The following is a 27590-nucleotide window of genomic DNA, read 5'->3' as shown; positions in this document are numbered from 1 at the left end:
GAGTGTGAAGGAACAGTGAAACAAAGGACAAAGAGACACAACAGAGTGAGACCTTGATCAGACTACTTGCAAGAGGCAACTGCAGGGTCAAAGAGCACCTCAGAGCTCAAACTCCATGCCTCCATCTTAGGGCCATACTTACTTCCTTTTCAGACGGCAGTGAAATTATGGGAAGAAGTAAAGTCTCAGATCATGTGTTTCTGATCTGCAGGACATTCCAGAAGGCTGTGCATCAGGAATCCCCACACCAGAATGGCAATGAGCTTCCTAAACAAATTCACACACTTTAAACTGAAGAGCCTGAAATGGCTACTACAATTACACCTGATTAAAAACAAGACCATTGGGCAGTACTCAGAAGAGTAAGCCATTAGAACACCCGGGGGCTTCTTAAGTTAAAGAAACTAAATTTAATTAAGACCTCGGAAAAATTAGTAAGTGGGTGTAAATACTCCTGATATGTAAATGAAGGATGCGAGAAAATAAAAGATGCCAGCAGTCTGCCTTTTAAAGCAATAATGTTGAGCAAACTGAAAAAAAAACTGACTTTCATAAAGTTTTCAACTTCCAAGTTAAGCTCAGCACTCACAGCAAGAAGACACCAAGAGGCCACTGGGAGCTTGCTGTGACACACTGCCCAGCAGTGGTTTGAGTCATGGGCACTTTTCCCACTTGTCTGAGCCAGCTTTGGGACATTCCTGTCACAGTATCAGATCATGGCCAAGGCTACTGGGGGGCTCAGGAGCATGTCACGGATCATGGCAAGAGCTGACAGATTTTGGGGACTGTCATCTTCCAACACCCAAACAAATTCCTACCTTCTGTGTACATACACATCAGGAGCGAGTAAATTTACACCTCAGATTAAAAACCATCTTCCAGCTCAGATCTCCATGGGTGATCTGGTGTTCGGCCAGGAAGCTCTCATGAGCACAGGTGACAGAATGGACACCTGAGTCTGTGCTGGATCCCAGAGCAGGGAAACAGGGAAAGCTGCCTGACCCAGGCAGAGGATGGGAGCACAGCAGAAGCTTCACTTTGCTCTCAGCTATGCACAGACTCCAATTTACCAACAGAAACCAAGCACTAACGAAGGAATCCTATTACAAGAGCTACACCTGCATATCCAATGACTTAAACACAATCTGATAACGTGGCTACAGCAAAAATCAGTTGAAAGCTTACCTTTACCAAGATGATTCAGCTTTCCTGCTTGCTTCTGCCATTCTTTAAATTTAGATTCAAATTTCTTTAAACCTGCTTCGTCTGACTTGACAAGAAGCCTCATGTTCCATGCACACTTTAGTCTCACCCCTCCCTCCCTGCTGGCTGAGCAGCACAGCCGTGGGTACAATGCTGTCCCATGCCAGAGGTGAAGGCACTCAGAGGGGATTTCTCCCAGACCTCATCTGACTGCAACCAGGGTCTGGAATCCCCTCAGATAAGTGCAATGAGGCAGGCAATCCCACACCCCAAAATTCCAAGCTACACTGAGATCTACAACTTCAATTTCAGAAGCTTCCTGGTTTAGTTGTGTAAAACCATTTTTAATGGTTACAAATTACACATTGTTAAAAACCAGGGGACCTTAACTGACATTAACCAGTTTCCCAGCAGATGGTGTATCAAACTGTTCTAGGGATGCTTTGGTCCACCTTTCATACTGGCTATGAACTATTAACCAACCTTATTGTCCAGGCTCAAGCCTCTCCTCCTCACATCCGATGGCAAACTGAGCTCCTTGCATCAGTCAGCATTTTTACTTGAACCAGACACTATCATTAATTCAAATTTGAGATTCCTGCAGGAGGAAAAGTAGGAGTGACCTTTCCCCCAGAGCTGTTAGAGCCCCTTCAGACCCCTACAGCACTGCCAGGCTGTCTGTGCTGAACACAGCTCATTCTGCACTTCCAACACAAAGCTCTGCTGGCCAACAGCACTTTCTGTGTGATGCTCCTACCCCACTCTGTAGGGCTGCTGGTGCTCCCAGTGCTCCCAGATCGATCCCATCCCACAGCGTCACTTCCCTGGCCCTTCAGTGGCCACTCTGGCAGCTCTTGGCCACTGCCTCCCCACGTGCCACTCAGCTGCACTGCCAACAGCCAACACACACACACACATAGGGTTCAGTGCAGTCCTGACCCAGAGTTACAACGCTGGCCAAATCAGAGCCTGGCCCCTCAGCCCACTCTGCCTTGCACAGCGTGGTGCTCCACGGCCCCGCTGCTGATCCCGTGAGTGGCTCCTGCTGCCACCTGCCACCCTGCTGCCACCCGTGGCCGATAAGGAGCCTCCTGGCATTGCTCTGAGTTTAGGGCTGAGGCTGTCCCTTCCAAAGCTGAGACCAGAAGGGCAAAGGTCATATTTACTGTACCCACAGGAGATAAAAATCAGCTGCTAAACCCTCCCTTTTGTGGCAGAAGGATTTTTTGACATATAACTGAGCAGGAATTCACACAAACAAAGGAAATGGAGTTCTCCAAAGGAAAAAAGATCAGTTTCTTCACGGAGAAGCATTGTCTAGCACACAAGTAACAAGCACGCTTGACATTTTAGCGAGGGAAAGGGCTGTTTCTAAGTGCAATAAAGTTGATCATCAATGCCTAAATGACAAGAGCTAAATGCTGAGCCATAGCATAAGTTTTAAATGCACATGAAACTGAATTACCTTCTGGTTAAAACCGATTTATGTAGTACCAGAAATAACCCTTTACAGCTGAAGATCTACATTTGACGAGGCTAAAACTAGGTCAGATGCTGAGCAGTGTAAAAAGAGAGAAAAAGTGAGAAGTGCCTACCTTTGTACCAACTGTTATATCTTGGACAATGCTGTAGAAAAAAGAAAGAAAAGGATTAAAAAAGTTAGATAGGTTTGCCACAAAAATCCAGCATAGTTTACAGTAGTAAGAAAAAAGCAAGTCAAAGTGCACAGTTGTCTTTGCAGGTGAGCCAAGGACAGTTTATACAAGGAAAAATTATTAGATGGTGATGGTGGAGACCCAAGACCCAGCAGTGCCAGAAAACTGCAGCTCTCCCACTCCCTACGGCAGCACCTGCTCCTCCTGCAAGGGCACGGGGTGGGGCTGAACCCCCCGAGCCCAGCAATGTGACCTCAACTCTGACCACACCGAGAGGAAAAGCATCACGAGTCAGCTCTGTCACCAACATCCCCTTCTGAGGTTCCTGTCCCCAACACCCACAGAGCCCCAGGCAGGCTCTAGCACGGCTGAGAGACCAACACCAGAGCTCTGGTGGTCCCAGGGACAGCGCCCAGAAGGAGCCTTGGCTCACAGCAGCACTCATGCCACGCCAGCACTGCCAGAGCAGGGCCACACCAGCAGAGTGCCCAGGGGTCAAGGCAACCCCAGCCTGGGGTACACCCTACATAGGATTCCTCTATCAATTCTACCAAAACCAGTTATTAAACTCCACCTTAGACACTTTAACCTCTTAAAATGAAGACTTTCTGATTAACTAAGATGAAAAAGAGCACCACACCAGATGCCACGAGCACTGAACACTCTATACCACATCACACACCTCCTTACAGCAATGTGCACCAATGCAGTCAGGATGGCCTGCCTACAGCCTGGCATGTTGGACCAGGGTGATCTTCAGAGCCTTAGAGCACCTCCATGTTACTGTTTCATGGGAGTGCTCCAGACAGCCTGAAAATTTAGTTATACCCTTGCACTGGTGATTGTATTTTTTGTAATAAATTCCAGCCCCCTGTAAAGCAGCAACACAAAATGCAGAGCAGAAGGGAACCCTCTGCACTGCCACGGACACAGCCCTGCCTGGTTCCACTCCTCTCCAAGAGCTGCCTGTAATTCCAGAGCACGGGATGCAGCAGCGGCCAGCTGACTGACCTGCAGCAGCTCCACAGAGCAGGGTGACACACAGGCCAGTCCTTGAACCAACAGTAAGAAACCCAATGTACTCAAGAACAACTCCACATGGTGATTTAGTATGAGAAAACTCGCATTTACTAGTTTTTGTTGCCTCTCCTCCCGCAGCAACTCACAACTTGCACCCGAGTCCTGTCCTGATCTCGTCAGGCCACGCGAGTGTCCCCAGCTTTAGAAACGAACCGCAGCCCAGCAGGAGCCAGCTCAGGTCCTCGCACTTCCTCTTCCCCCAGCGTGCCGTGTCATCACAACCCAGCTCTGCAGCCGGAGCCACAGCCCGGTGCTGCGGGAAGCCAGGCCATAGCTCCGCGTTTGCCAGGGAAGCCCTGGGAGGAGGCCGTGCGTGTGACACCGCTGTGTGACACCGCTGCTCACCGCGGGCAGATGGGCTGGCTGCACTCGAGGGTCAGCTCTAATGAACTAATGAAACCCATCTGCACGGAGCACTTCAAGGAACCAGCATCCCTAAACACAGCGCACATTCCACGGCTAGCACATCAACACTAATCCAGGCATTTCCAGAACCCTGAAAAAAAAACTACTGCCAACAAAGCACGGCAAGAGCGGGGAATGCCCCACGTTTCCCAAACTCCCCAACTTACCCCAGAGCAGTTTCTCCCACTTCCTGTTCCTCCTGTGGGCCTCTCACACAGGAAATGTTTCACATAAAGTGCCTTAGCGGGGGATGGCATTTAGAAGTATGCAACAGGAAGAGCCATTTTATTTGCCAAGAGCTATCGATTCCTGGGATATTGTTGTAACCCACTCGATAACACATTTTACAGGAAACAAGCTTCAACGGTATTTCAGAATTTTTATTCAAGAAACGTGCAACATATTTCCAGTTCACACACCCCTCAGTAAATTATCCCAAGCTTCCTTCTCCTGTCCTGCACATCGGCCTTCAGGAGGGGATTAAAACTCTTCCCAGTTCTAGGAGAAGAGGCAATAAAGCCCTTCATAAAAATTCTTTTTCCCGTGGAAAAATGGGATAATTCCTGTGCAGTAAGAGGAAAAATTCAGCAGCACCAGTAAAACCTCCAGGTCATTTTCCAAAGCAGGATTGCCCATAAGGACTCCTCGCATTTTTAACAAAGCAACTTATTCAAAGGGGATCATTCGGGCACAGCTCAGGATCATTTTTGGGAGAAGGAGATGGGAGCTGCCTTGAGCCAGAGGCCACTCGCTGCCAACTCGGCAAGAACCTAAAACTATTTTCTGAAACAGCTTCTGAAGTTTCAGCAGGAGACACTTTTACGGGGCAAACGGATCCTGCACCGGGATCTCCAAAAGATGAGGAGTAACTGAGTCTCATGTGTTACACTACAACTTCTACATTCAAACAGCAACTACTTTAACACGCACAAAACATCCGCCTTCCCTGAAACTACAGCTGATAACAAACCGATTTTTGCCACTAGAATGTGTGATCTCATGAGCTGAGAATCCGTTGGGTTTGTTGGTTTTTTTTTTAATAGTATCATTCAACACGATGAACAACTGGTTAAAAGCAGCAGAGCGATCCTGGACTGCAAAAATCGTGAGATACAGTACTTTTACGGGTTTTAAGATGAAAACAACACTGAGACGCCACCTTTTCAGCGTGTAAAAAAGCCCAGACATGTGACTACGCCCAGACCAGTGTTCTGAGGCAGAAAACGAGAAGGCACTAATTTGGGCTTCCCGTACTTACGGCTCTGGGAAAACAAACTGCTTACTCGGAGGCCCTTAGAAATATTTTAACTACTGCTCGCTAGAAGAAACAAAAAAACCACATCACTAAAAAAAACCCCCACGCCAGACAGGAGAAAAGAAGCACGGAGAGCTCGTTTTCGAGACAGATCCCCTGATAAAACACCCGCTTTAGAGCAAACTCTGCCGCAGAGAGGCCCCGCCGGGCGGTGGTTAAAGAGGAATCGACGCTGCCCAAGATAAAAGTTGAGCTCTGGAAACTCCCCGAGTCCCAGCGTGCGGAGGGAAGTTTTCTTTGCCGGGGTTTCGCGGGACACCGGGAGCGGGGCCGGGCCCGCGGCCGTACCTGCGGCGCTCAGGTGAGGCGGCGAGGGAGCCCTGCCCGCCCTGCCCCCCCCCCCCCCCCCCCCCCCGCGAAACTCGGCCGAGCGAGAACCGGTCACAAAAGGAACCCAGCGAGAGCCCCCCCGCCCCCGCCCGCGGAAGCGCCAGACAATGGGAGGGAGCGCGGCCGTGAATCACCGCCCGCCGCCCCGCCAGGTGCGCCCGTCCCGCCCGCTCCGCCCCCGCGGGGCCGCGCCCGGGCCCCCCACCCGCCCCCGCGGCGCTCCCGCACCGCCGCCCCCCGCCTGGCCCCGACGGGTCACAGTGAGCCCCCCTCCAGGCCGGCAGCCCCACAGCTCCCCGCGGCCGGGACCCCCGGAGCCCCTCCGGGCGGGACCCCCGAGCTCTCCCCGGCCGGGACCCGCGGTGCGGTGGGAGAGCACGCGGGACCGGCTCGCACGAGGCAGCGTACCGGGCCCGCCCCCGCTTCCCCCGCCGCCCGTGGGGAAGGGTCCGGGCAAGGGGGGGCGGCCCCCACACGAGACCCCCCCCCCCCAGCCCGCCCCGGCCGCGCCCGTGGGCCCCCCACAGGTATCGCCCCGGCTCCCGGCGCGGGTCCTCGACCCGGGCGCCCCCGCAGCACGGGAGGGGCCCGGCAGCGCCGCTCGCGGCCCCGGCGCGGCGCCGGGCGGGACTCACCCGTCCATTGCACACGGAGACGACCCGTCGGGAGCGGAGTGGAGGCGCCGCAATAGCGGGACGAGCGAGACCGCTCCGTGTTATAGACTCACAAAATGGCGGCTCCACCGGGCCCGCCTCGCCCGCGCCGGCGCTCCATTGGCCGGCGCAGCTGTCACCCTGACGAGGGGGCGGGGCCTCCCACCTCCCGGGGTTGGCGCCCTGGCTCCCCGCGCGAAGCCGATTGGCCGCGCTCGGGGCAAGGGGCGGGGCGAGTCTCCGGTGCGCGGCGCCATTCGGTAGGCGGAGGGAGGCGGCGGGGAGGAGCCATCTTCAGAGCGGGAAGGAGGCCGGGATGACGCCCCGGGCCGCCATCTTGATTGGGGGCAGGGCGCGGGAGGCACGGCGCCGGGCGCCATCTTGGGTACGGGCAAGCGGGTCCCCCCGCGTGCACGTCGCGCGGCCCGGGGCCGCGGGGGCGGCTCGGCCTCGCCGCCATGTTGGGGGCGGGCAGGGAAGCCTCGCGCCGCCGCCGCCATCCCGGGTGAGGGGCGCCCGCCCGCGGTGCCCCTCGGGGCCGCGCTGGGCCGAGGGGCTTGCTTAAAGTGCAGGAGTGTGTGTGATCGCAGTTAATGTCTTAAGGATAAAGATTACCAGAGGGTGAGAGAGAGAGAGAGATCTTGTGAGGTAAGACGTTAAACGTACCTGCCAGTCTGGGACTCAGGTACCGTTGTGACATTTTGCCCAGCTCTGTGGCCCACCAGGGGCACTTCAGTGCAAACTTAGATCGCCTTGTCCCACTCTTAATGTCGGTCGTTGCCTGTAGGCCCCACTTGTGCAGGGATTCGTGCATCTTCCAGGGGTTTGCGGCTCGTCAAGCCTCTGGAAGATTCGCTTTGTAAGGGCCACTTGTGGTGAATTTCATCCGACTGTGGTGGTTCTGTGTGGGATCCTTGTGTGGCTCCCGGGTGATCATGGCAGTGGTGCAGGGTCTGTCCCCATGCCCGACCCTCGGGCGCAGCTGGATCCTCCCCACCGCTGCTCTGTGGATGAAACACTCTGTTTAAATGCAGTGTCTGCTCCCTGGGAATTCCAGGGGTAGTCGCCCGTTCTCTCAGCCTCACTTGCCATTCCCCACGGGGATTAATTGGTCTATTTCTAGCTAATTTCTAGTTCTGCCTTCAGCCAGGCTCCTCTGTCCTGCCAGCCTTCCCACCCAGGGCTTTTCTGTCAAAATATTTGGTAGTTTTGCCGAAGTGCCTCTGCCAGTGATAACCTGTAGAACACCAACACCTGGGCTATGACATGGCTGTCTATGTGAGGGCTCAGAACATTATTTTAAAAATAAGAGTGCAAATGAAACCCCTGGGCAGTGTTTCTGCTTTGTGTCAGGCAACTCTGGCAGGTACAGACATGCATTTTGCATTCTCTTGTCTCTCTCATGTGCACACTTGACACGTGAGTAGGGAAGTGAAAAATTTAGAAGTGAAGTGGTCTGTTTCCTCCCAAACACGTGTTGCTGTGCCAGGTCCTCTGACCAGAGCCCTCATTTCTCATTGGGGCAGTGCTCAGGGGCTTCAGGGGCCAGGATCAGACATCTCCTGCCTGCTTCACTCTCACCACCCTCTGTGAAATGCAGGAGCTTCCCTTGGCCTTGGATCTTTCCAGGAGCTGGGAACTCTGATTCCCGAATCTTTGGGTTACTGGGCTTCCAGTTTGGCCCCTGTGGAGTTTAAAACCGAGGAAAAGTGTGTTCTGACCTACTGCTGAAGGCAGCTAAACCCATCTGAAACAACTCACTCCTGCATATGAAAGGCTCAGCTGCTGCCTCAGATAAGAGATTTACAACTTCGGTGAGGCAAAGAATGGGAAAATGATGAGATTATAGATCCACTGTAGCTGAGATCCAGAGAGATAAAGTGATGTGATCAAAGAGAGCAGGAATTTAAGTGCCAACACAAGCTCCCTGCACTCCCTTGGACTGTGCCTGCTTTAAAGTGTATTTCCATGGAGGTGTTTCTTCCATAAGTAAGGAATCCCTTGATGTTAGAGGATGCTGTGGAGATAGAATCCTTTTTTTTTTTTTTTTTTTTTCCAATGTGGGGTATTTCTGTACCCTGAACACCCCACAAAGACTGAAAACATTCATTAACACTCATCACTGATCACAGGCCAGGCCAGGATCTGATTTTCTGGTAGCTGCTGAGATGAGTTTATAGCATGTGCAGGCATTCCAGGTGCTTTTTTCTTTGGCAGAGTAAACAGGTAAATTCCACCACAGGATTCCTGATTTTCCAAAGGCTTTTCCTCTGCAGGTTTGGTCTGACTTGAAAGGCTCTTAAAGGTTTGTGCAAGCTCACCCTGGTTTTCCACAGTCCTTGCAGAAATGATGATTGTGCAACATTTTATCAGCCATTTTCCTGCAATAGGAAGAGAATTTTTTAGGCAGCTCCTGCTCAGGTGCTATGGGACTACAAGTGACCACTGACAGTGTTGTGGTTTTCTCTGGGCCAAAGGGGAAAACGCTTTTAAGAACAAGATTACACTTGATATGAAAACACAGCAGGGAGCAGGACCAGCCCCTGTGTGTCCTTGTGTTTGTTTTGAAAAACAAGCCCAGATGAAAATAGGAGGGCAAAGGGAAAAAAAATGAATCAGCTTCTTTTGTGTGATCTGCAGCAGAGTCCCACGTCCCACCCTGGTTCTGGCTCTGGTTCCTCTGGCTGGGAAGGGCTCTGGGGCACACCCAGCTTATTCCCTTTTTGAGCCCTTCCTGCATGTGTTATCTCTTGGCATTTAATTCACCAGCAGGGAAGAAAAACTCTCTGAAACAAAACGGACCCTTTCCTGCCTGTTCCTTTTGTATTGTTACACAGCTCCCCAGCCCCTGTGGGGTCACGGACGCTTCTCTTTGCAACCCTGTCCTTCACAAACTGGCAAAACCCTTCCCCTTCTCCTTCCTCTTCCACTCAACAGTTCTGCCAGTGGTTTGAAAATCAGAACCCTCCTAAATGGGTCCAGTTCATGAACGCAAACCCTGGGCGCACTGCAACCTGGGCACACTGGATACTGCTGCCAGTGAGTTGTTTTCCTGGAAGTTCCTCTCCTGCCTCATTATTCCCAGCAAGGCCCTAAACTAGGGAACTCTCACAGATAACTGTGCTACCACTGAATCCCAAAAAAAACCCCAGGGAGCAGGGGGTGTCTCCGATCCTTCTGCTTCTCTCTGTGGCTTTTATTTATTTTCATCCCCTCCCAGTGAACACGGCGGTTTCATTTCAAAGCGTATTGGCAGCTGCAGCAGCATCTCACGGTGCCAGAACATTCTTCAGTGCATCGTTCATGATGCCACATCACCGCTCTGGGAATGGTTAGTGCAGGAGTGGGAGTGGAATCCCAGCAGAAGCACAGTCCCTGCAGGGTTTGTCAGTCCAGCAGAAACCTCTGCCTCTGACCCACGGCCTCCCCTGAGAGAAGGGAGCAGGAGAAGGACCCAAAATGCAGCTGGGGTGCTTGGAGGGGGAGAGGTGGAACTAACACAGAGCTGGCTGTGTCAGTTCCAGCATCTGGGAGAGGTGCAGCTCGTACCTGCACACACGTGGCTTTCTGAGCAAGACACAACCTGAGTGAGGGGAGTGTTTCGTGTTTCTTCCATTGATCCACGAGAGTTTGGCAGCGTGGAGTACTATCAGAGAGTGTTCTGACTGGTAGCTGATAAATAAACGGGTTTGGAATTGAGCTTAATGTGCTGTTGGTAATAAAAAGAAGTGTTGGAGACTTTTTTTACAAGGGCCTGCACAAGGGGGAATGACTCCGTGGTTCTGTGATTCCTAACCTGTGGGTGGGCTCCCTGAGGGGGTGTGTGTGTGACAGCTCTGCCAGCACAGCATGGTGAGGCCTCCTGTGCAGGGCCAGAGCTGAGCAGGTGAGAAACACTCTGCAAGGCAGGAGAGCTGCACCTGGGCATGGTTTGTGTTGCCATTGCCCACCCTGAGTGCCCCTTCTACAGCCGTGGGTATTTCATGCTGCAAGCACCTACGCGAACTTCAAATTTGAAGTAGAATCACAAGAGCTCACGTTTTACATCTTTCCTTCTTTTTAATCCACGACACAAGAGACTTTTCTGTATTCCTCCATGTTATTTCAGCACTTCCCTGTCCCCACGGCTCCTCCCGATGCTCTGGGCTGACTCATTTCCTGTGCGGGACGAAGCAGCCATTTCCTGGCTGTTCAACACAGCAGTTTTTTCCCTCCTAGTTGGGGTTGCAGTGCTGAAGATTAGGCTATGGTTTGATGAATCTGTGGTTTGATTAATCTATGGTCTGATTATAACCCCTGCAGCTCCTTCCAGAGCTGCTGCTCTTCCCCAGAAATCACCTGGCAGCACCTGGGGCTCATGGCTGCCCCTGCTCTCCTAGGCCCCAGGGTCTGTGATTTGGACTCCGACATCAAATTCATCACTCTAACACTGATCACTCTAACCGTGCCATCCTTCCAGATTTTGCAAACCAGATTTTCTCTTCATTCGACCCATTTCAGCTCATAATAAACAAGATTTTAAAAAAGCACCACAAGGCAAAGCCACTGATCTCCCAGCACAGATCAAAGCCAGAAATTTTGATTTATCCCCTAAGTGCTACCAAGTTGCTTATTGTCATTTGAGAAATCCAGATAAAACCTGTGTTTGTGTTAGACACAAGCTATCAGAAGGCTGGGTTGGTTCCTGTATGGATTCTGTGCCCATCATTCCACTTCTTCCCTCCAACCTATGCTCCCAATTTCCTGAGCCACTTCTTATTCCCATCCCATCCTGTGACTAACTTGTGGACAGCTCTTGGAGCTCAGACATTGCCTGGCCATTGGAATGCCAGCCTGAGGTGTCACAGCACTTTCAAGCAGCTTTTTCCTGCTGGATTTTTAATTATTCTTTTAATCTTATTGGAAAACTTGGACCCATCAGCTTGCCTTAGACCTGGAATGTTGGGGAAGAAACCCCCACACAGTAGGGATGCTGCCCTGGAGTCTGAATGGAGCACATGTGGAGGGCTGAGCCCTGAATAATTCATACCTGTAATGATTTATTCATGCCCAAAGCTGGATACCTCCCTGTGACTTTCCATTATCTCAAAGAGAAGGCGAAGGTTCCAATTCCATTCCTCTGTCCCCAGCCTGGTCCCAGCTCCCGTGCTGGACTCAGAGCAGAGGGACTGACATTTCTGCTCAGCAAAAGAGGCAACTCCTGCCCTTCAGTGCCACAGCCGTGGCCCCTGACACCCAAACTGAAATGTAGAGACAGGTCCTTGCACGTTTTTCAGAGAGGACAGTGAGTGAGGAAGCAGGTAAAGCTCTTTTCCACGGATACATGGGGAAAGTGAGACCCTGAGGTCACGATGGTTGCATGCCAAAAGGTCACTTTCTGAGCATGGAAAGCAGACAGGCCCTGACTTGGTGATGTGACACCATCGAGCTGAGCTCACTCTCCACCAGAAATTGCAGTGTTTCCCACTGTAAAGTTACAGATTCTGGCACAGTTGATGCCCCATTGCAGGATGCTTTTCTGCCCCTTCAGAACCCTTGCGGGAATGCCTGGACGAAGAAATCGTGAGCTCAGGCTCATCTTTCGTGCCTCCTGTGTGCTCTCAGAGAATACCATCAGGAGAGGTTTACAGGGCCGTGCTCTGAGTTCCTGACCTGGGCGAGGATTCTGCAAGACATTCAAATTCCGTCTGTCTAGAAAGGCTGAAAGATGATCCTGTGTTTCAGAGAGTCTCCAGACCCCCAGGCAGCACTGCTCCTCACTGTCTGGTGTGAAATTTCCTAATTGTTTAACCTGCAATCCTGACTTTTTTTTTTTTTGTCCTTGAAATAAGCTCTGCATCAGCATAATTAAAAATGTCAAACAGGCTTGAGAGCCTCTCCAAGTTGCTAAAAATGAATGTGAATTTCCTCCCTGCAGCCTCACTCCGTCTCTCCCTTGCTCTGGCCTCAGCTTTCCCGAGTGCCTGGTTCCAGCCCCTCAGCATAGTTTGCATTCCACTGCCAAGAATGAACATTTATTTATACAAACAACCCTTCTTCCAAGCACATCTCCTGCTATCCCAGGGCAGGAAAGTAAAGCTCGTCTGTCTCTAACTTCAGCTCTGCATTTCCTTCTTGCTTTAGTCAGGGGTTTGTTTGCAGGGACAGATAAGTGGCATTCTGTTGCTTCCCTGTGCCCAGCAATGGCCTGAGAAGCTCTTTCTCTTCCTTACAATGATTTGGTTTTGTGACTCTCTTAAGGATAACGCAAATTTCCTGATCAGCCTGTCGAGGGGGGCTCACTGGCTCAGCAGCAATTTCCAGAGCTGGAACCTGGGGGGCTCTGCAGGACTTTGAGAGTACTCAGCCCCCCAGATCTGCTTCTCTCCCAGCACACCTTACCCTGGTGCTCCCAATTGAGCCGCTGGATCTGCTTCTCTCCCAGCACACCTTAACCTGGTGCTGCTCCCAGTGTGAACTGCAGGATCTGCTTCTCTCCCAGCACACCTTAACCTGGTGCTGCTCCCAGTGTGAACTGCTGGATCTGCTTCTCTCCCAGCACACCTTAACCTGGTGTTCCCAGTGTGAGCCCTGGATCTGCTTCTCTTCCAGCACACCTTAACCTGGTGCTCCCAGTGTGAGCCACTGGATCTGCTTCTCTCCCAGCACACCTTAACCTGGTGTTCCCAGTATGAACTGCAGGATCTGCTTCTCTCCCAGCACACAACCTGGTGCTCCCAATCTGAGCCACTGGATCTGCTTCTCTCCCAGCACACCTTAACCTGGTGCTCCCAGTCTGAGGCACCGAGCTGTACTGGTTCTCCCAGCAGTGCAGGTGGGGCTCAGAGGGACGTGGAGCAGCAGCTCCCAGCCGAGCAGTGCTGCAGGGCTGAGGGGAGGCAGGTGCAGCTCATGCATTATTGCTGCGGCGTCTCCATCGCTCACCTGCCGGCCTCCGTGATTGTTCCTGAAACATTAGCTCTGCCCCTCTGTCCGCAGGTGTCTCCTGTTGCATCTGCCATTCAAATGGATATGGCACAGATGCCAGATGATTCCAGACAGGAGAATGTCCCAGTCTGAGCACAGGTCATTTAAATGAAAAAGGGCCCTGACAGAGAGGCACCTGCAAAGCATCTAGGGATGCTCCCTCGGGTGTGGAGCCTGCCTGCTGCTTGCTCCCTGCTCTGAACGCAGGATTTTACAGGCAGAAATTGCAGCAGCGTTTGAAGAGGTGTCCACAGCATAAAGGGGGTGTGTGTGTCCCCAGGGCACACAGATCACACGGGTGTGGGTGCCACCACCTCAGGCACATGGATCACACAGCCCAGTACTGCCCACGTGTTCCTCCATGTTTGTGTTTGCAGCCCCTAATCTCTGCTGTGGTTCCCCTGGGGCTGAGGGGGACACGAGACACTCCAAAGGCAGAAGGAACAAGAGGACAGGAGGGATTGCCCGAATTCTGCTCCCCCCCTCCCCAAATCCTGTGTTTTGGTGCCACACATGGCAGTTCAGGAGCCTTGGCTGTGCAGCTTGTTTCCACACTGAGTCAAGAACAAAGATGTCCAAACACAGCTGGCTCAGAGAGGATGGGGACAGCCACGCTCTGTGCCCAGAGAGGATGGGGACAGCCACGCTCTGTGCCCAGAGAGGATGGGGACAGCCATGCTCTGTGCCCTCCATGAGCCCCATTGTCATCCCGGCCAAGATCGACATCATTTCCCCAGGGCTGCAGCTCTATTAAACACAAAGCTTCAAATTATTTCCTACTTGGATCAAAGATGTGTTTGTTCCAGTGGCACTTAAGTTCAAAAGGCAGTGCTGGGGATGAATGAAACCTTCCCAGAGGCAGCTGCTGAGGCTCAATTGGTTTGTCAGAGCTGTAGTTATGCTGTGGGCATCTCGTGGTTGCTGGCCCGTATGTTCCCAAAGGATGTTGTGCAGTGGAACAGCTCAGGGAAGCCTTGCTCTATGGCTGAGGGTCTCTTGCTTTCGTGGTGTGAAGGTTTGCTCATGCTTCAGATGGTGAAAGTGTTCAGGAATCTCACTTTCTGAGTCCAGACTCAAAGCCAAAGCACTCTGGATCAAACTGGGGGGAAGTGTATGAAGGGACACAACGGCCTATGTGCAGAACCATGGAATTGGGGGTTTGATTGTAGTCTGGGATCTGGGTGAGCAACCTGCTCCCTAAATGCTGTCTCCTGGTCTGCACTGTACAGCAGATGCTGCCTGTGACAGACAGGAGGTGAAGGAAGCCCTCTGGAGTATGAAATTAAGCATTAAAAGAACATGAAGGCAGGAAGATGCAGCATGTGAAGTCAGGGAGAACTGAGAGCACTGGCAATGCCAAAGGAACAAAAGAAACTCAATATCCTTTAGAAGTTTTAATATTTAATTGGTGAGCTCTCTGATAGCAGGGCAGTGAGTGTGGCAGGCAGTGACAGGAACCTGTGCGAGTGATGTCTCATGGGGCCCCAGCATCCCCAAAACACAGGCACAGGGGCTCCTTGTGGGCAGAAGCATCAGTTCTGTGTGCAGCTCTCTGCTCTGCACCACAGCACTGAATTCCTGGGTTTGGGTAAAACCAGCATCACCACGGCCCAAAAGAGACTCCCACTGCCTGGCAGCAGGTCTGGAAGTTGGGGATGTGTCACTCCTGGCTCCCTCCTGTGCAGGTACTGCCTGCACCTTCAGCCAGAGCAGCATTTCCATGAGCTCACTCACTCTCCCTGTGGAGCTAAGTTCCCTCCAGAGGGGCAGTTCAGCTACATTTTCTTACTTGAAGGTCAGGGCTCAAAAAATACATGATAATACTTTATTTGTTGAGAAAATACTTTGTTCCATAGTGCAAGATGACAAGTTCCTACTGCAGCAGGTGGAAGTCAGTTCTCAGAATCCTTCCCTCAGGGACACTTTCAGCTGAGAACTCCAGATCCAAACCACCCCTTGGCTCTGGTTTCTCTGGAATCTGTTGAGTGGAGTTGCCTGGTTTGCTCCTCCTCATGCTCTGGGCAGGGTGATACAGCTGCAGCTCTCCTGGATCCAAGGCCGAGTGTGTGTTTCTTGTCCAAAGGATCATCCAGCTGTGGGGTTTTCATCCCTAAGGCTCTCAGCTCTGCTCTCAGGGAGTGGGGGACAGCAATCTCCAGATCCTGCCAGTCCTGGCTGCTGCCCCAGGTGGCCACTCAGAGCCCAACAAAGCCAAGGGCTCTCAGGGCAGAGAGCTTTGCTCTTGGCTTCCATCCCACCCCAGGGGTTGGCAGGTTGCTCTGAGTTCCCTTTCCTAACAAATACCCGTCTCCCCTCTCTCCTAGGCTGCTCTGTGCCCTGGATGAGATCCCGTCCTTGGGCAGTGCTCTGCTCTGTGGGAGGCTGCCTGCCTGACCTTGGAGCAGGTAAGGGAGACAGGGCCACGTCAAAACAAGGACAGAGTAGAAAATTGAGCAGCAGCCAAGGCTCCGAAGGTGGGAGCCTGCGAGTCTCACAGATGGCATCACCAGGGAGCATAAATGAATGCATTTTCCTGTGGCCAAAATCCTGTTGTGCCGCTCAGGGGAGTGTTGAACTTGGGGCTCCTTTTGTGCTCCCGGTGCCAGAGATCCAGCAGGGTCTGGAACACGCCATCCCACAGCCAGGGAGCTTCCCCTCCCCTGCAAGGTACTTTGTTACCAACACTGTTACCAGCAGTGTTTTTTCCTGCCTCCAGGAGCCGTTTCCCATCGAATCCCAGAAACCTCTGTAAACACCTGGGGTGCAAAAGTGAACGTGAGCATTTGCCCGGTGCTGGCGAGGCCGAGTCCTGCACCCCAGGCTGAGTCACCTCAATTTCAGAGCCTTTAGACAGAGGTAGGAAGGAGCTGAGGTGTCAGTCACTAAAGATGGTTTGTATTGCAAAAGAAGGAGGTTACCGTGTCCCATTGTGAACAATTACGTGTAATTACAAGTCACAGATTCACCACAAATACTATTTAATAACAAACTGCTGCCACACTCCAGCCAGAGCGGGCTGGGGGAACGCGTGAGCTCTGCTCTGTGGGCAGGGGGGACAGCAGGGGAGAGGGGCTGGCTCTGCTCAGGGAGGGGCAGCCCCAAAACTGGGGTGAAACTCTGGGTGCTGTGTCCTGTTCCCAGCAGCGGTGTGTGGGTTTGGGTTGGGTTGGGTTGATTCGGTTCAGTTGAGCCGATGGTTGATGAAACACCTCGTGTCACACGATGATTTTAGTCCAACTTTAAAAGGCTGCTCAGAAATGTAAAAAACCGCAATAAACTTCCTGACAATTAAACGAAACAGGATTTGCGCCGTCCCCTCGCCAGCCCCGGCTGTTCCCTTTGGCTGTTTGGTACCGGTGCAGTGGCACCGACCGAGCCCGGCCCGGGGACTCGCTTCTCCCGGCCCTGCCGCGCCGGTGCTGCGGTGCTGCGCTTCCCGGCAGGACCCGGCGGGACCGGGGGAGCACCGGGGGTGAGCGCCCCCTGCCGGTACCGGGGCTGAGCTCCCCCTGCCGGTACCGGGACTGAGCGCCCCCTGCCGGTACCGGGACTGAGCGCCCCCTGCCGGTACCGGAGTCGCGCTCCCCCTGCCGGTACCAGGGCTGTGCTCCCCCTGCCGGTACCGGGGCTGAGCGCCCTCCGCCGGTACCGGAGCCGAGCTCCCCCTGCCGGTACCGGAGTCGCGCTCCCCCTGCCGGTACCGGGGCTGAGCGCCCTCCGCCGGTACCGGGGCTGAGCGCCCCCTGCCGGTACCGGGGTTGAGTGCCCCCTGCCGGTACCGGAGCCGAGCTCCCCCTGCCGGTACCGGCGCTGAGCGCGCTCCGCCGGTACCATGGCCGAGCTCCCCCTGCCGGTACCGGGGCTGAGCGCCCTCCGCCGGTACCGGGCGGCTCCGGCCGCGCGGAGCAGGAACAAAAGGGTTCCGTTCCACGTCGTTCCCGGGTGATTGGCGAGCCCGGCGCGCTCCAACGCGGCAGAACCGGGAGGACAAAGGGAGGTACCGGAGCCGCCCGGTGCCCGGCGCTTGGCGACAAACCCCGAGAGCAGCGGGTGAAGCAGCGATGCTCCTGCACGGGCCTTCTGCCCCCAGCAGCTCGTGGGCAGGGCGAGGGGACAGATCACTGCGACACGAGCAGCGGTGGGGGACACCTCGGTCCCCGCGGCTGGGCTCTGCCGGTAACGTCCCTGTGCTTATCTGTCACCGTGGCCAGGCCAGCCCGCTGTCCCCAGGGCACTGGCATAGCTGTGAGGTGCCCCCAGACCCCACCTTGACGCTGTGACAGTGGCGCTGCAGCATTTCCTGCCCAGGTGACAGAGTCAGCCATCGCCGGTTGCTGCTTTCCAACTTCCTCCTGGGAAATACAACGTGAGCTCCTATTAATAGCAGTTCGTGGTCTCCAATGGATTTTTTCCTTCACTCAGGCTGGTTTGGTGGCTGATCCCTGCTTGGTGGCCCAGGTGCCAGCTGCCCGTGGGTTTTATTAGCGTTTTTCAGAGGCCTTGATTTAGTGCTCACAGTTGCATCCCAGGCCAGCGGCTCTGGAACGCAGCCCCTCAGGAGCAGAGATAATTAGAACTCGGGGAAAAAGTGGTGTCCGAGTCTTTGAACAAAAAAGGTCTTGTTGAAGGAATGTGGTGCTGGAGGCTCGTGTTTGCAGCAGGGTCTGTCTCCCTCTTGGTGCCTGCAGTCAGATCCTGCCCTCCGCAGACACTCCGGGTGGGATTTTCTGGGAGCATCTCTCAAAATGGAGGCATGGTGCCCTGTAGCAAGTACAGGATGTATCCTGGGAATTGTATTTCTGCAAGCAGGGCAGGAGGGGCTGGTGGAAGGATGTGGGGAAGCAGGAAGAGAGCTGAAGAGGTGCTCAGAAGATTCTTGTACAGGGCAGATGAGGAGGCAAACAAACAACGCAGAGAACAGGAAAACCGATGTGTTAGGAAATGATGGATCCATCCCCCGGGCTCCTGCTAAGGAGGGTGGGACAAGCTGCACGATTTCTGGCAGCCATGAGCTGCAGCTGCTCCACTCAGCTCCCGTGCTGCAGCCAGATGTGTTTGAGAGCAGCTTCAGCCCTTCCTGCCCTGACACAGCCCCGTGCTCTGGCAATGCCCCACACGTGTGTTCGGGGGCTGTGCCGGGTCCCCTCACCTCCAGGGAGGGTTTCCCAAGGGAGGGGGAAGGGGGCAGGAGTCAAGTTTAAGCGCTGCTGTTCTGTATCCTGTTGTTTTCCTAGCAGGATTGTTGCGGTTTCCTGCACTGTCTTATCTGGAGCAGGGAAGTCAGAGCTCTCCAATTCTCTGGCTCCGTGCGTGTCCCAGGTTCTAATCTGCAAAACAGGCGCTGGAGCCCGTGAGAGGCACCAGCCAGGGCTGTCACAGGGCAATGGGACAAGGACAGAGGGGGCAAAGGGCTTTTAGTGCCTCCAAATTAATGTTTTTACGTAGTGCTCCTGTTTGCACAAGGCTGTGCCTGTGTTACGGGTTCAGGCCTTCAGCACACCTGGGAGGGGGAGAGAGGAAGATCCCAGTGGTGACAATCTCGGGTCACTCTGTGTCTGACAGACCTTACAGGAAAATAAATCTCAGAAAGTGCTGAGTTTGTTTTCCACCCCACCAAGGACTCAAAGGACACACATAAAGTCTTAAAACAGAAAAAAAGCATTTCCGTGTTTCGGTCAGCCCAAAGTTCAGTCTCCCCTGAATTGCTGGAGACTCTTGTGAAATTACCTGGCCACATTTTCTGGAATACAGAGGTAAAATCAGCACCCACAGCACTGAGGCCTAGAAAGCTGTGCAGAGCAGGGCCTGAGAAAGCCAAACCTTGCAGATTAAAAAAAAAAACAAACCAGCAACAAACCACCAAAACAAAACAAAACCAAAAAAAACCCAAAACAAAACCCAAAAAAACCCAAACAAAAAACCAACCAACAAAAAACCCACCCAAAACAAAACAAAACAAACAAAAAAACCCAAAACCCAAAAAAAAAGACCCAAACTTTTTTTTTTTTTTTCATGAGTGAGCCTGAATTTACCTAACTGTAGGTTTTAGCAGTAGACTGAATTCCCTATGGGTTAAAAAAAATTAAATCCTTTACTGTACAGCTCTGGAATGTCCTGTTTTCCTGCAGAAAGGTGTGGGTCCTGTACACAGTGTCCATTATCAGATGGGAGCCTCTCCTGGAAAGAAGATTAACCCACAACATCACTCCCAGCCACACAGAGGCTGAATCAGCCACAAGGCTCCAAAACAAAGCTCAGCCCAAACTCTAAGCCCTGACCTTTCCCCACGGGGGTTCCAGGGTTGCTGGAAGCAGGTAAAAGCTGTGGCAAAGATCGAGATGGATTTTTATTATTCAAAGGGAAGACACACATGCCTTCAGCCTTTGGGGGAAGGACAGTGGTCATTTTTCTCACTCAGCTGTGCCTGTGAATCCAGATTGATTCCACTCGCCACTCCTTTGGGGGAATCTCAGCTGCTGGAAGTCTGAGGGCCACAGCAGCCTAAGGGCTGAGCACCAGAGCCTGTGCTGGGAACTAAATAGCAGGAGAAGAAAAAAAGGCTTTTCTTTCAAAGAGATCAGGAAGAGGAAGACATGTGCCTGGAGATAAGGGAAGATAAAAGCATTCCATTTGCAGAGGCCTGTGATAGGGATCAAGATGTTCATCTGCCAAGTCAGTAATTTTGTGGCCCTATGACCATGCGGAGCTTCCGTTCCTGTTACCTTTTCCCACACTGACTGAAGGCACCAGATTGTTGGCATGGAAGTTCTTTGAATGTTCAGTCCTTTCAGGGAATTGCACAGGCTGAACTTGAAGATAAAACTGTCTTTTAATTCAGAAGGGAAAATGGTTCTTCCCCAAGTTCAGCTTGTAGGCACTCAGCAGGAGCAGGCTGTGAGCTCCCTGGCCTGGGGAGGTGGGAACAGGTCAAACACCTCTGGGGAGAAGCTTGGGCAGAGCCTGTGAGGGTCAGAGCAGCTGAAATGGCCACTGCAGGTGACTCCCTGCCCTGTTTGCTGGGGTTCATCAGGAGTGAGCTCACGGTAACAGAAGATCCCATACAAGGCCTTGATTAACATCAGGAGCTCAGATTACATTTGCTGCTTCCAAAAAGGCTTTTATTGTCTGATTTTTTTTGTTAAAGCAGCAGCAGATTTCAGTAAAAAATTCTCAGTAAATCCCGCCTTTGCACATTCCACATGCTGGCACGTGCAACAGCCAAGCATTTGGGCTAAAATTATCTGTGCTATCATTAGGAAGGAACATATGGATTGATGGAACCTAAGTGCAGAAAGGAGCTGTGTGCTGTGCTGCAGGCTCACCCTGAAGGGAGCAGCTCCTGGTCAGCTGGCACCTGCGAGAGGTGTGACCTGTTCTCTTTGGGCAGGACAGCCAGCGTGTTGGGCTGGTGCTGGATGGGCACCGCACAGCCAGGGCATTGGGCACTGAGGGCACTGGGCACAGCACTGCCCCAGGGCCAGCACTCACAGCCCTTCCTGCCCCTGTGCTGCTGGCTTCACCCTCAGGCAGCCTTCACCCTCACCCTCTGAGTGCCAGAGTCCTGAGAGAAATCCCTGTGGACAAGCAGCATCCTCATGGGCTGCAGAGCAGCCCTGCAGCTGTCAGCTGGGCTGGGCTTTTCCCGTGTTGCCCAGCTCTCTGGGAGAGCAGGAGCCCCGGGGCTGGAGCTGCTGTGCCTGCTCAGGTGGGCTCAGGTGTGCTCTTGGCAGCATGCACTCACAGGCTGCCAGCCAGGGCCTGTTCTCCCCAAGAGCTGAGCTCTGTGTGGCCAGAACTGCTCAAAAGAACTGCTCAAAGAACCACTTTTGACAAGGTTCCCATGTCCAGTGTTTTCAGCCTTGCCTCTTTTCCCATCACTGGTTGCAAAGCTTTTAATGAATCGTGGCCTGAGTGTGAGGGTGCAGTGTCAGCGATGGCTCCTGGGCTGCCGTGGTGCTGAGGGCATGCTGCGTGTTCCCTGTGACACAGCAACAGGGATGGCTTCCAGGCTGCTGCATGGAGCCTTCCAGGCAGATGGGAGAGTTTCAGATTTAGTCTCTAATATAAACATAAGTTACATGTGCAAGTCCTTCAGTTGGGAAACTGCCTCTTGTTACTGTTTGCAAAGTCAGAGGATGTCAGGCTGAACCAGCCTCACCATGCCTTGTTCTCTCTCTGCAGTTCAGCACTTGGAGACACAGAGCTTGCCAACCCCAGAGCGCTGAAGGAATGGCTTGCAGAGTTCAGTTTGTAAAATTCTCTTTTCAGTGTTTATATTTAGTTTCCGTTCCGTTGGTGTTGCAGAGGCTGATCCTGCAAATATTTACCCCAGGCAGGTTTTATGTGTAGAGTTCCTGGGAGTGCAGTGGGAGCTCAGCCCAGGGAGGGCACAGGCCTGCAGTGGGCTGGGCATGGAGAAATTCAGTTGCATCTTCTGGTCAGGATTTTATAGATACACATAAACATTTATCCATGTATATAGCACACACATATGATGATCCTTTCAGGTTCTGAGAGAGAAAAGCCATTCAAAGCATCACTTGCTGACCCCCACCTGAGAGAAGGCTCAGTGAGACAGAAAGCAGCAGCATGGTGAGTGTTCTGTTATGGCATCAATGATAGCATAGGCAAGCAAGAAAGAACAAATTGATTTTTGAAAGGAGTCCTGAGATGAGATTGCCTACAGCTCTGCAATTATTGCACTGTTGGGTGGTTGTGATATTTTATGAAAATCCCTTTGCTAGGATTTTCTTCTCCTGAGAAGCTGAGAAGGCCTCAGCTTCAAGTGTAACCAATTTGTGATCTGCTGCTGTGGGATGCAGCAGGTGCTTCCTCGGTTGGTCAGTGTGGGATGTTTCTACTTGGTGGCCAATCGAGGAGGCAGCAGCTCTCAGACTCTCTGGGAGTCACAGAACTTTGTTATTCATTCCTTTCTATTCCTGTCTCACCTTCTAATAATTCTTTTTCTCTCTATTCTTTGTAGTATAGTTATAGTGTGGTCTTTTTTAATGTAATATATATCATAATATAATAAACCAGCCTTCTGAAATGGAGTCAAGATCTCTCCTTCCCTTCACCAAGTCCTGACTGCCCAGAAGACCCATGGTAATAAACGGTGACCCCAGATGTGGCAATACTGTTGGGGAGGGACAGAAACAGCTCCAGACTGCTCTTGTCTGCACATCCTCTCTCACTCACGTTCTCTCCACCTTTACAGAGCGAGAGCACCTGTGACAGAGGGTGCAGGAGTACCAGTTCCCTCCAAGCAGATCTCTCCAACCTTGTGATCTGGGCACACACTCATGGGACCATCTGCAACCAGATCCCAGCCCTGGAATTTATGCAGAACACCGATTATGTGAGCAATGACAACGCTGTGCTGTGGATGTGCAGAGCTGGACACGCCTATCACTGGCACTGTGGGAAGTCACACAGCAGAGGTGAAGAAGTGACTGAGGCTGTAGGAGGGAGAAAGTGGCCCCTGTCTTCTGAGTCTTTGGCGAGGGAATCCAGCTTTCAGGAAAAGAGGCTCAAGCTGACCCCATCATCTTTTGAGATGGATCAAGAAGATTCTGGGAGCACAGAGTCATCATGTGGCAGATCCCAAGGGGTCACTGAGCAGAAGGCTGACAGCGCCTACACAAGGAATAATGAGCCCAAGGGGAGTCAAAATACCAGGAAACCCAAAACATCATTCTCTGCAGCAGAGCAGCACTTCTCCGTGTCTGGTAGTAGGGTCCAGACTGGGGAACAGGGTGTAAAGTCCAAAAGTGACAAAGACATACAGATCATCATCTCTGATGAAGAGCAGTGTGAGGCAGATGAAGACAGCCAAGGAGACAGAACCAGCCAGGATAATGTGTCAGAGCCATCTGCTGAGGAGTTGCAGATGCACCATTGCCAGAAGATGGCATTGCAGCAGCCAACAGCCTCCCAAAAAACTGCCTTTGCCCCCGCAGCAAAGACACACCTAGCCCGTGCCTACATTCTGCAGGCTCCTGTCAGCGACTCGGAGGACCCGAGCAGGAACATCCTGAGGCTGGCTCCTTCCACTGCTGCAGGGCCCATGGCTGAAGCTTCCAGAGCAAGGAGCCTCCTGGGATCAGCAGCACCAAAGGTATGTTTGAAACCCCTTCCTGTCCCCAGCACTGAAGCCAAGGCCCAGCTTGAATCGCAGCCCTCGGTGACATTCTTTGAGCTCCAAGCCACTGCTGCCGTTCAGCAACATCTCCAGCTGAGCCCTCCAGAGTGTGGCACACCAGGAACGGGCTCCAGTGGGGATGGTGCTGAGAACCTGGATGAGGACAGTGAGGCATCGGGATCCAGGCAGACACCTTGTTTTTCAGCCTTCCAGAGTCCAGAGAGCCATCCACCTGCAGCCTCAAATGGAGGTAAGACAGCGTGGAGTTCTGTGCCTGCAGGGGTGTGGGGGTGTTCCATTAATCACTTTCCCAAAATATCCAAGGAGGGCGAGTTCACATCACTGCCAAGATCTGTACTGCAGCATCTAAGTAAATCTCTTGGATTTGGGACACCCCTGTTTCTGCTTGAGGGGACTACAAAGCTCCCTGCCTAAAGGAATTGGTACTTTTGTAGGGAATGCCTTTCTCTGGGGTACCCAAAGGTGTTCTTGGCTGTGCTCCAGCCCCAACATCCCACTTTGAATACTTTGGTCTCCTATTTTACCCAGTACCCTCACACAGTATGTTGGCCATACTTGAGAGAGTCCCTGTGGGAAACTGGAGCTAGAGCAGGGAACTCAGGTCTCAAGAGAAAGAAACAAGAAATAATGCAGAGAAATTGTGGCCAAAGCTCTGGCTGCACCAAGGCCAGTGGCAAAACCTCCCAGTGCTGCCAGTGGCAGCAGAGTGGCAGTTCTGTGTGGGAAATGCAGGACTCCACATACTGCTTTATTCCTTTCAAGAATTAAAGTTTTTGTATGTGCTGTCAGGCAGCACAGGGGCCTGGGCGTGTCCTTGCGAAGGGCAGAGGTTGCTGAGGCAGCATTTGGGGTCTGCCTGGGATGTGCTTCCAGCACCAGTGCTGGTCCTGAAAAGGCTTAGGGGTTGTTGTTCCTTGTGGAGCCATAACCACACAAACTGCCACAGTTGGGGTTTGGGAGCAGTGTTTGACTATTTTCATAACTGACATCATGTGTCATGTGAAGAGCCTGGGAATTCTTCTGGGAATGTCTGTAGGAGCTGTTTCTGCCAAGGTAACTGGCTCATGGCTCAGAGGAGGCCTCAGCATTATTGATTCATGAGCTGTTCCTCTCTGCACCTGGAGCAGCCAGTACAAAACAGGCCAAAACCCCAAACCAGTGGGACAGCCATCAGTCTTTCAGGATGACAACTAAGCCTGTAAAAAGAACCTGGTGCAAAAAGGGTTCTGGGTTTTGGCTCATGAGCCCTTTTCCATCACCCCATCCTCAGCCCTGGACGAGTCACAGGCGAGCAGATGGAGCTTTCCAGCAATCCAAAGAATTCATTTCTCATGCTACATCGAACTAGGTAGATGTGGTATTGCCATGGCAACTTGAGAGAGAGCCCAACTGGAATCCTGGCAATCCTTTAAACAAAATCATAGTACACTTTCACTCACCTGTGTGTTCTCCCTCACCATCCACCCCAGCCTTTGGTTCATGCTGTTATTTCACAGTGAAAGGGAAATTTCCCTGTATGGCAGTGAGCGGGGCCAGCTGCCAAGGGAGAGGGACCTGACTTTCCCTGGAGAGCTGGGCACTGTTGGGTTGTGCTGTCTTGTGGAGACCACAAATATGACCCACAGTTCTAGGGGAAGGGGTTTGGGAGAGTCCTGTCGTCTCTGAATGGCTTCCAGAAAGCAGATAGACGCTATCCTGTATCTCCTTGTGTTTTACTGATCTTTGTGGATTCTTCCTGTCCACAAAGCTGTGTCTTGTCTTTTAGACGTGCTGAAGAAGCAGGAGAAAAAGGGAAGCGATACCACTGGAGACATCAAAGTGTTGGAAGAGTGGCTGAAGTTGCACCACCCCTCCGAGACGCGCAAGATCCACACGCTGCCTCCTGCAGACCTCGACCACTACCTGGTTTCGTTCTTCAGCTCTGCCAAGAAACAGAATGGCATGGATTTCTCTGCCAGTTCCTTAAACGTCTTCCGGGGCAACATCAACCGGTACCTCCAGGACCACAACTACCAGTACAGCATGTTGAGAGGGCCAGAGTTCAAGGCCTCTCAGGAAGCCTTTAAATTAAAGCATTGGTACCTGTTTCAAAAGAAGAAGGAAGGGTGGAATGTTGTGGAGAACCTGACAGGGGAAGATGTGGAAAACCTTCTTCAGAAGGGAATTTTAAGCAAGACAGACCCTCAGGGCTTGCTGCATCTCATGTTCATAAACATCGTTAGGGGGTTTGGGGCAAACACCCACTACCAGGCCCACCCGCTGTACTGGGGACAGGTGGTGCTGAGGAAGACCAGAGAGGTGGAGTACTTGGAGTGGAGGGATGATCTGAGCCCTGGGGAAAACGAAGAGGAGCTAAACCCACGGCTCCTCGCCAAGCCTGAGGATCCACAGAGCTGCCCAGTCTCCAGTTACAAGGAGTATGCCAGGAGGAGGCCGGCAGACATGCTGGATGACAACCACCCCCTTTACCTGTCCCCCAAGTCACTGTGCTCCATCTGGGACAATGTGTGGTACAGCAGGAAGGCGCTGTCAAAAGCCAAAATTGATAAGATCTTGAAAGTTATTATCCGGGAAGTCGGAGGAGCAGTAAGGAAGACCAAGAGATAGGGGTGTCCCTTCAGCTTTGCCCCTTCAGCCACTCCGAGGCTGCTCTGAAACACAATCCTACTGCAAGATTTGGTGTAGGTTGAGAACAGACATCCTTCTGCTGGGCTTCACCTTGGCACTGAAGGTACCTACAGATCTGCAGCGCCTTGGCTTTCAGGGAAGTTCCTTTGTTGCTGTTTCTGTTACTGGAATTGATAATTCAACGAGTTTATGAGAGTCTTCAGTTTCACATTTGCCAAACAAGTTAATGTTCTACCACACGGTCAATGCTGTTAGAAACCACCACTGCTGACACAGAGAGGGCTTGAGGGTGGCAGAGCCTGGCCAGGAGCATCAGCTGCACCCACATTTTGAGGCTGACAGCCCACACAGCTCAGCCTGTGGGGAAGGATGAGCGACAGGAGAGTGACGACACTGTCAATCCCAGCCCCTGACAAGGGTCAGGTCATTTCCCTTAGGGAAAGATTCATAGGTTGAAGAAGTTGTGGCTGTTTTAAGAAGTTATTTAAAGTGTCTGACAATGTTGTAAGGTTTTATGGTAAGTGGTTTCCCTGGAGTGCAAAACACAACTCCACAAAGGCCCTGGGAGGTGTGCTCAGCTCTTCCTAGCTGCCGCAGCGCTGTCACAGCTCAGTCAGGTTTTTGGTTGCATTGTTGGCAGAGCCAAATAAAAGAACCTTTAATTCAGTCCTGTCTGTCTGTGTCTGACCAGCAGGTGATGCTTTCCTGGAACACTGGCGTGTTCCCTGTTGTGCTCAGTCTCCCCTGCTCCCAGCCCAGTGGCGCAGAGCTTTGGGCCCTTTGGAGCCCCAGGAGCCATTCCCATGGCGTCAAATGAAGCCTTGGGGGTCAAGCTCTTTGCCCCGGTTGGTCCCATTCAACCAATTGAACATCAAGAAGTAACTTTAGGACGTTTGAAGGGACATAAAACCAGACAAACTCCTCAGGTGCTGGAGGGCGTCTGCCGGCTCCTCTTTGCTTTGGAGCACTGGTGGTGTCACCCTGACACCACGACTGAGAGCTGTCCCGAGGGTCCCGCGGGTCCCCGGTGACCCGGCTGCAGTCACACCTCTGGTCCCCGCTTCCCTCAGCCCCCAGACCACCCCGGCTCGGGCTCTTTCCTCCCCGTTGCCGCTCGGTTCGGCCCACGCCCAAGGCTCGGGAACGAGCGGCTGCTGACGGGAGGGACAGGATGTCCCCTGTGCCTGCTCTGA

General features: G+C 52.7%; 2 protein-coding genes across 5 annotated transcripts in view; one reads left to right on the top strand and one right to left on the bottom strand.

Annotated features, from left to right (window-relative positions):
* Positions 1-6749, bottom strand: part of PTBP1 (polypyrimidine tract binding protein 1) — a 28061-nt gene extending 21312 nt beyond the window's left edge. The window contains exons 1-2 of one of the 2 annotated variants that reach the window (XM_038163799.1): positions 6624-6749; positions 2799-2829 (exon numbers count right to left, since the gene is read on the bottom strand). In XM_038163799.1, coding sequence (XP_038019727.1) covers positions 2799-2829; positions 6624-6631 — 39 coding nt within the window. In that variant the 5' untranslated portion in view covers positions 6632-6749. The remainder of the gene's footprint in view (positions 1-2798; positions 2830-6623) is intronic. The other variant, XM_038163800.1, reaches the window with a different exon arrangement.
* A 217-nt stretch (positions 6750-6966) lies between these two features.
* LOC119712543 (uncharacterized protein KIAA1958 homolog) lies at positions 6967-27052 on the top strand. Of its 3 annotated transcripts, XM_038163890.1 has the most exons (5): positions 6967-7289; positions 15932-16012; positions 22115-22199; positions 22825-23998; positions 25535-27052. In XM_038163890.1, exons 3-5 carry the CDS (start codon positions 22197-22199, stop codon positions 26374-26376), a joined length of 2019 nt encoding a protein of 672 aa, XP_038019818.1. In that variant the 5' UTR covers positions 6967-7289; positions 15932-16012; positions 22115-22196; the 3' UTR covers positions 26377-27052. The 3 variants fall into 3 exon arrangements, with proteins under 3 accessions (XP_038019818.1, XP_038019820.1, XP_038019819.1); XM_038163892.1 differs by lacking the exon at positions 22115-22199 and having other exon boundaries at positions 7276-7289; XM_038163891.1 differs by lacking the exons at positions 6967-7289; positions 22115-22199 and having other exon boundaries at positions 15713-16012.
* The last annotated feature ends 538 nt before the right edge of the window (positions 27053-27590 follow it).

Source organism: Motacilla alba, chromosome 28 (assembly GCF_015832195.1).
Source record: "Motacilla alba alba isolate MOTALB_02 chromosome 28, Motacilla_alba_V1.0_pri, whole genome shotgun sequence".
Lineage (NCBI taxonomy): Eukaryota > Metazoa > Chordata > Aves > Passeriformes > Motacillidae > Motacilla > Motacilla alba.
Note: the sequence above shows the minus strand (reverse complement) of the source record. Positions and strands in the feature narration are given on the sequence as shown.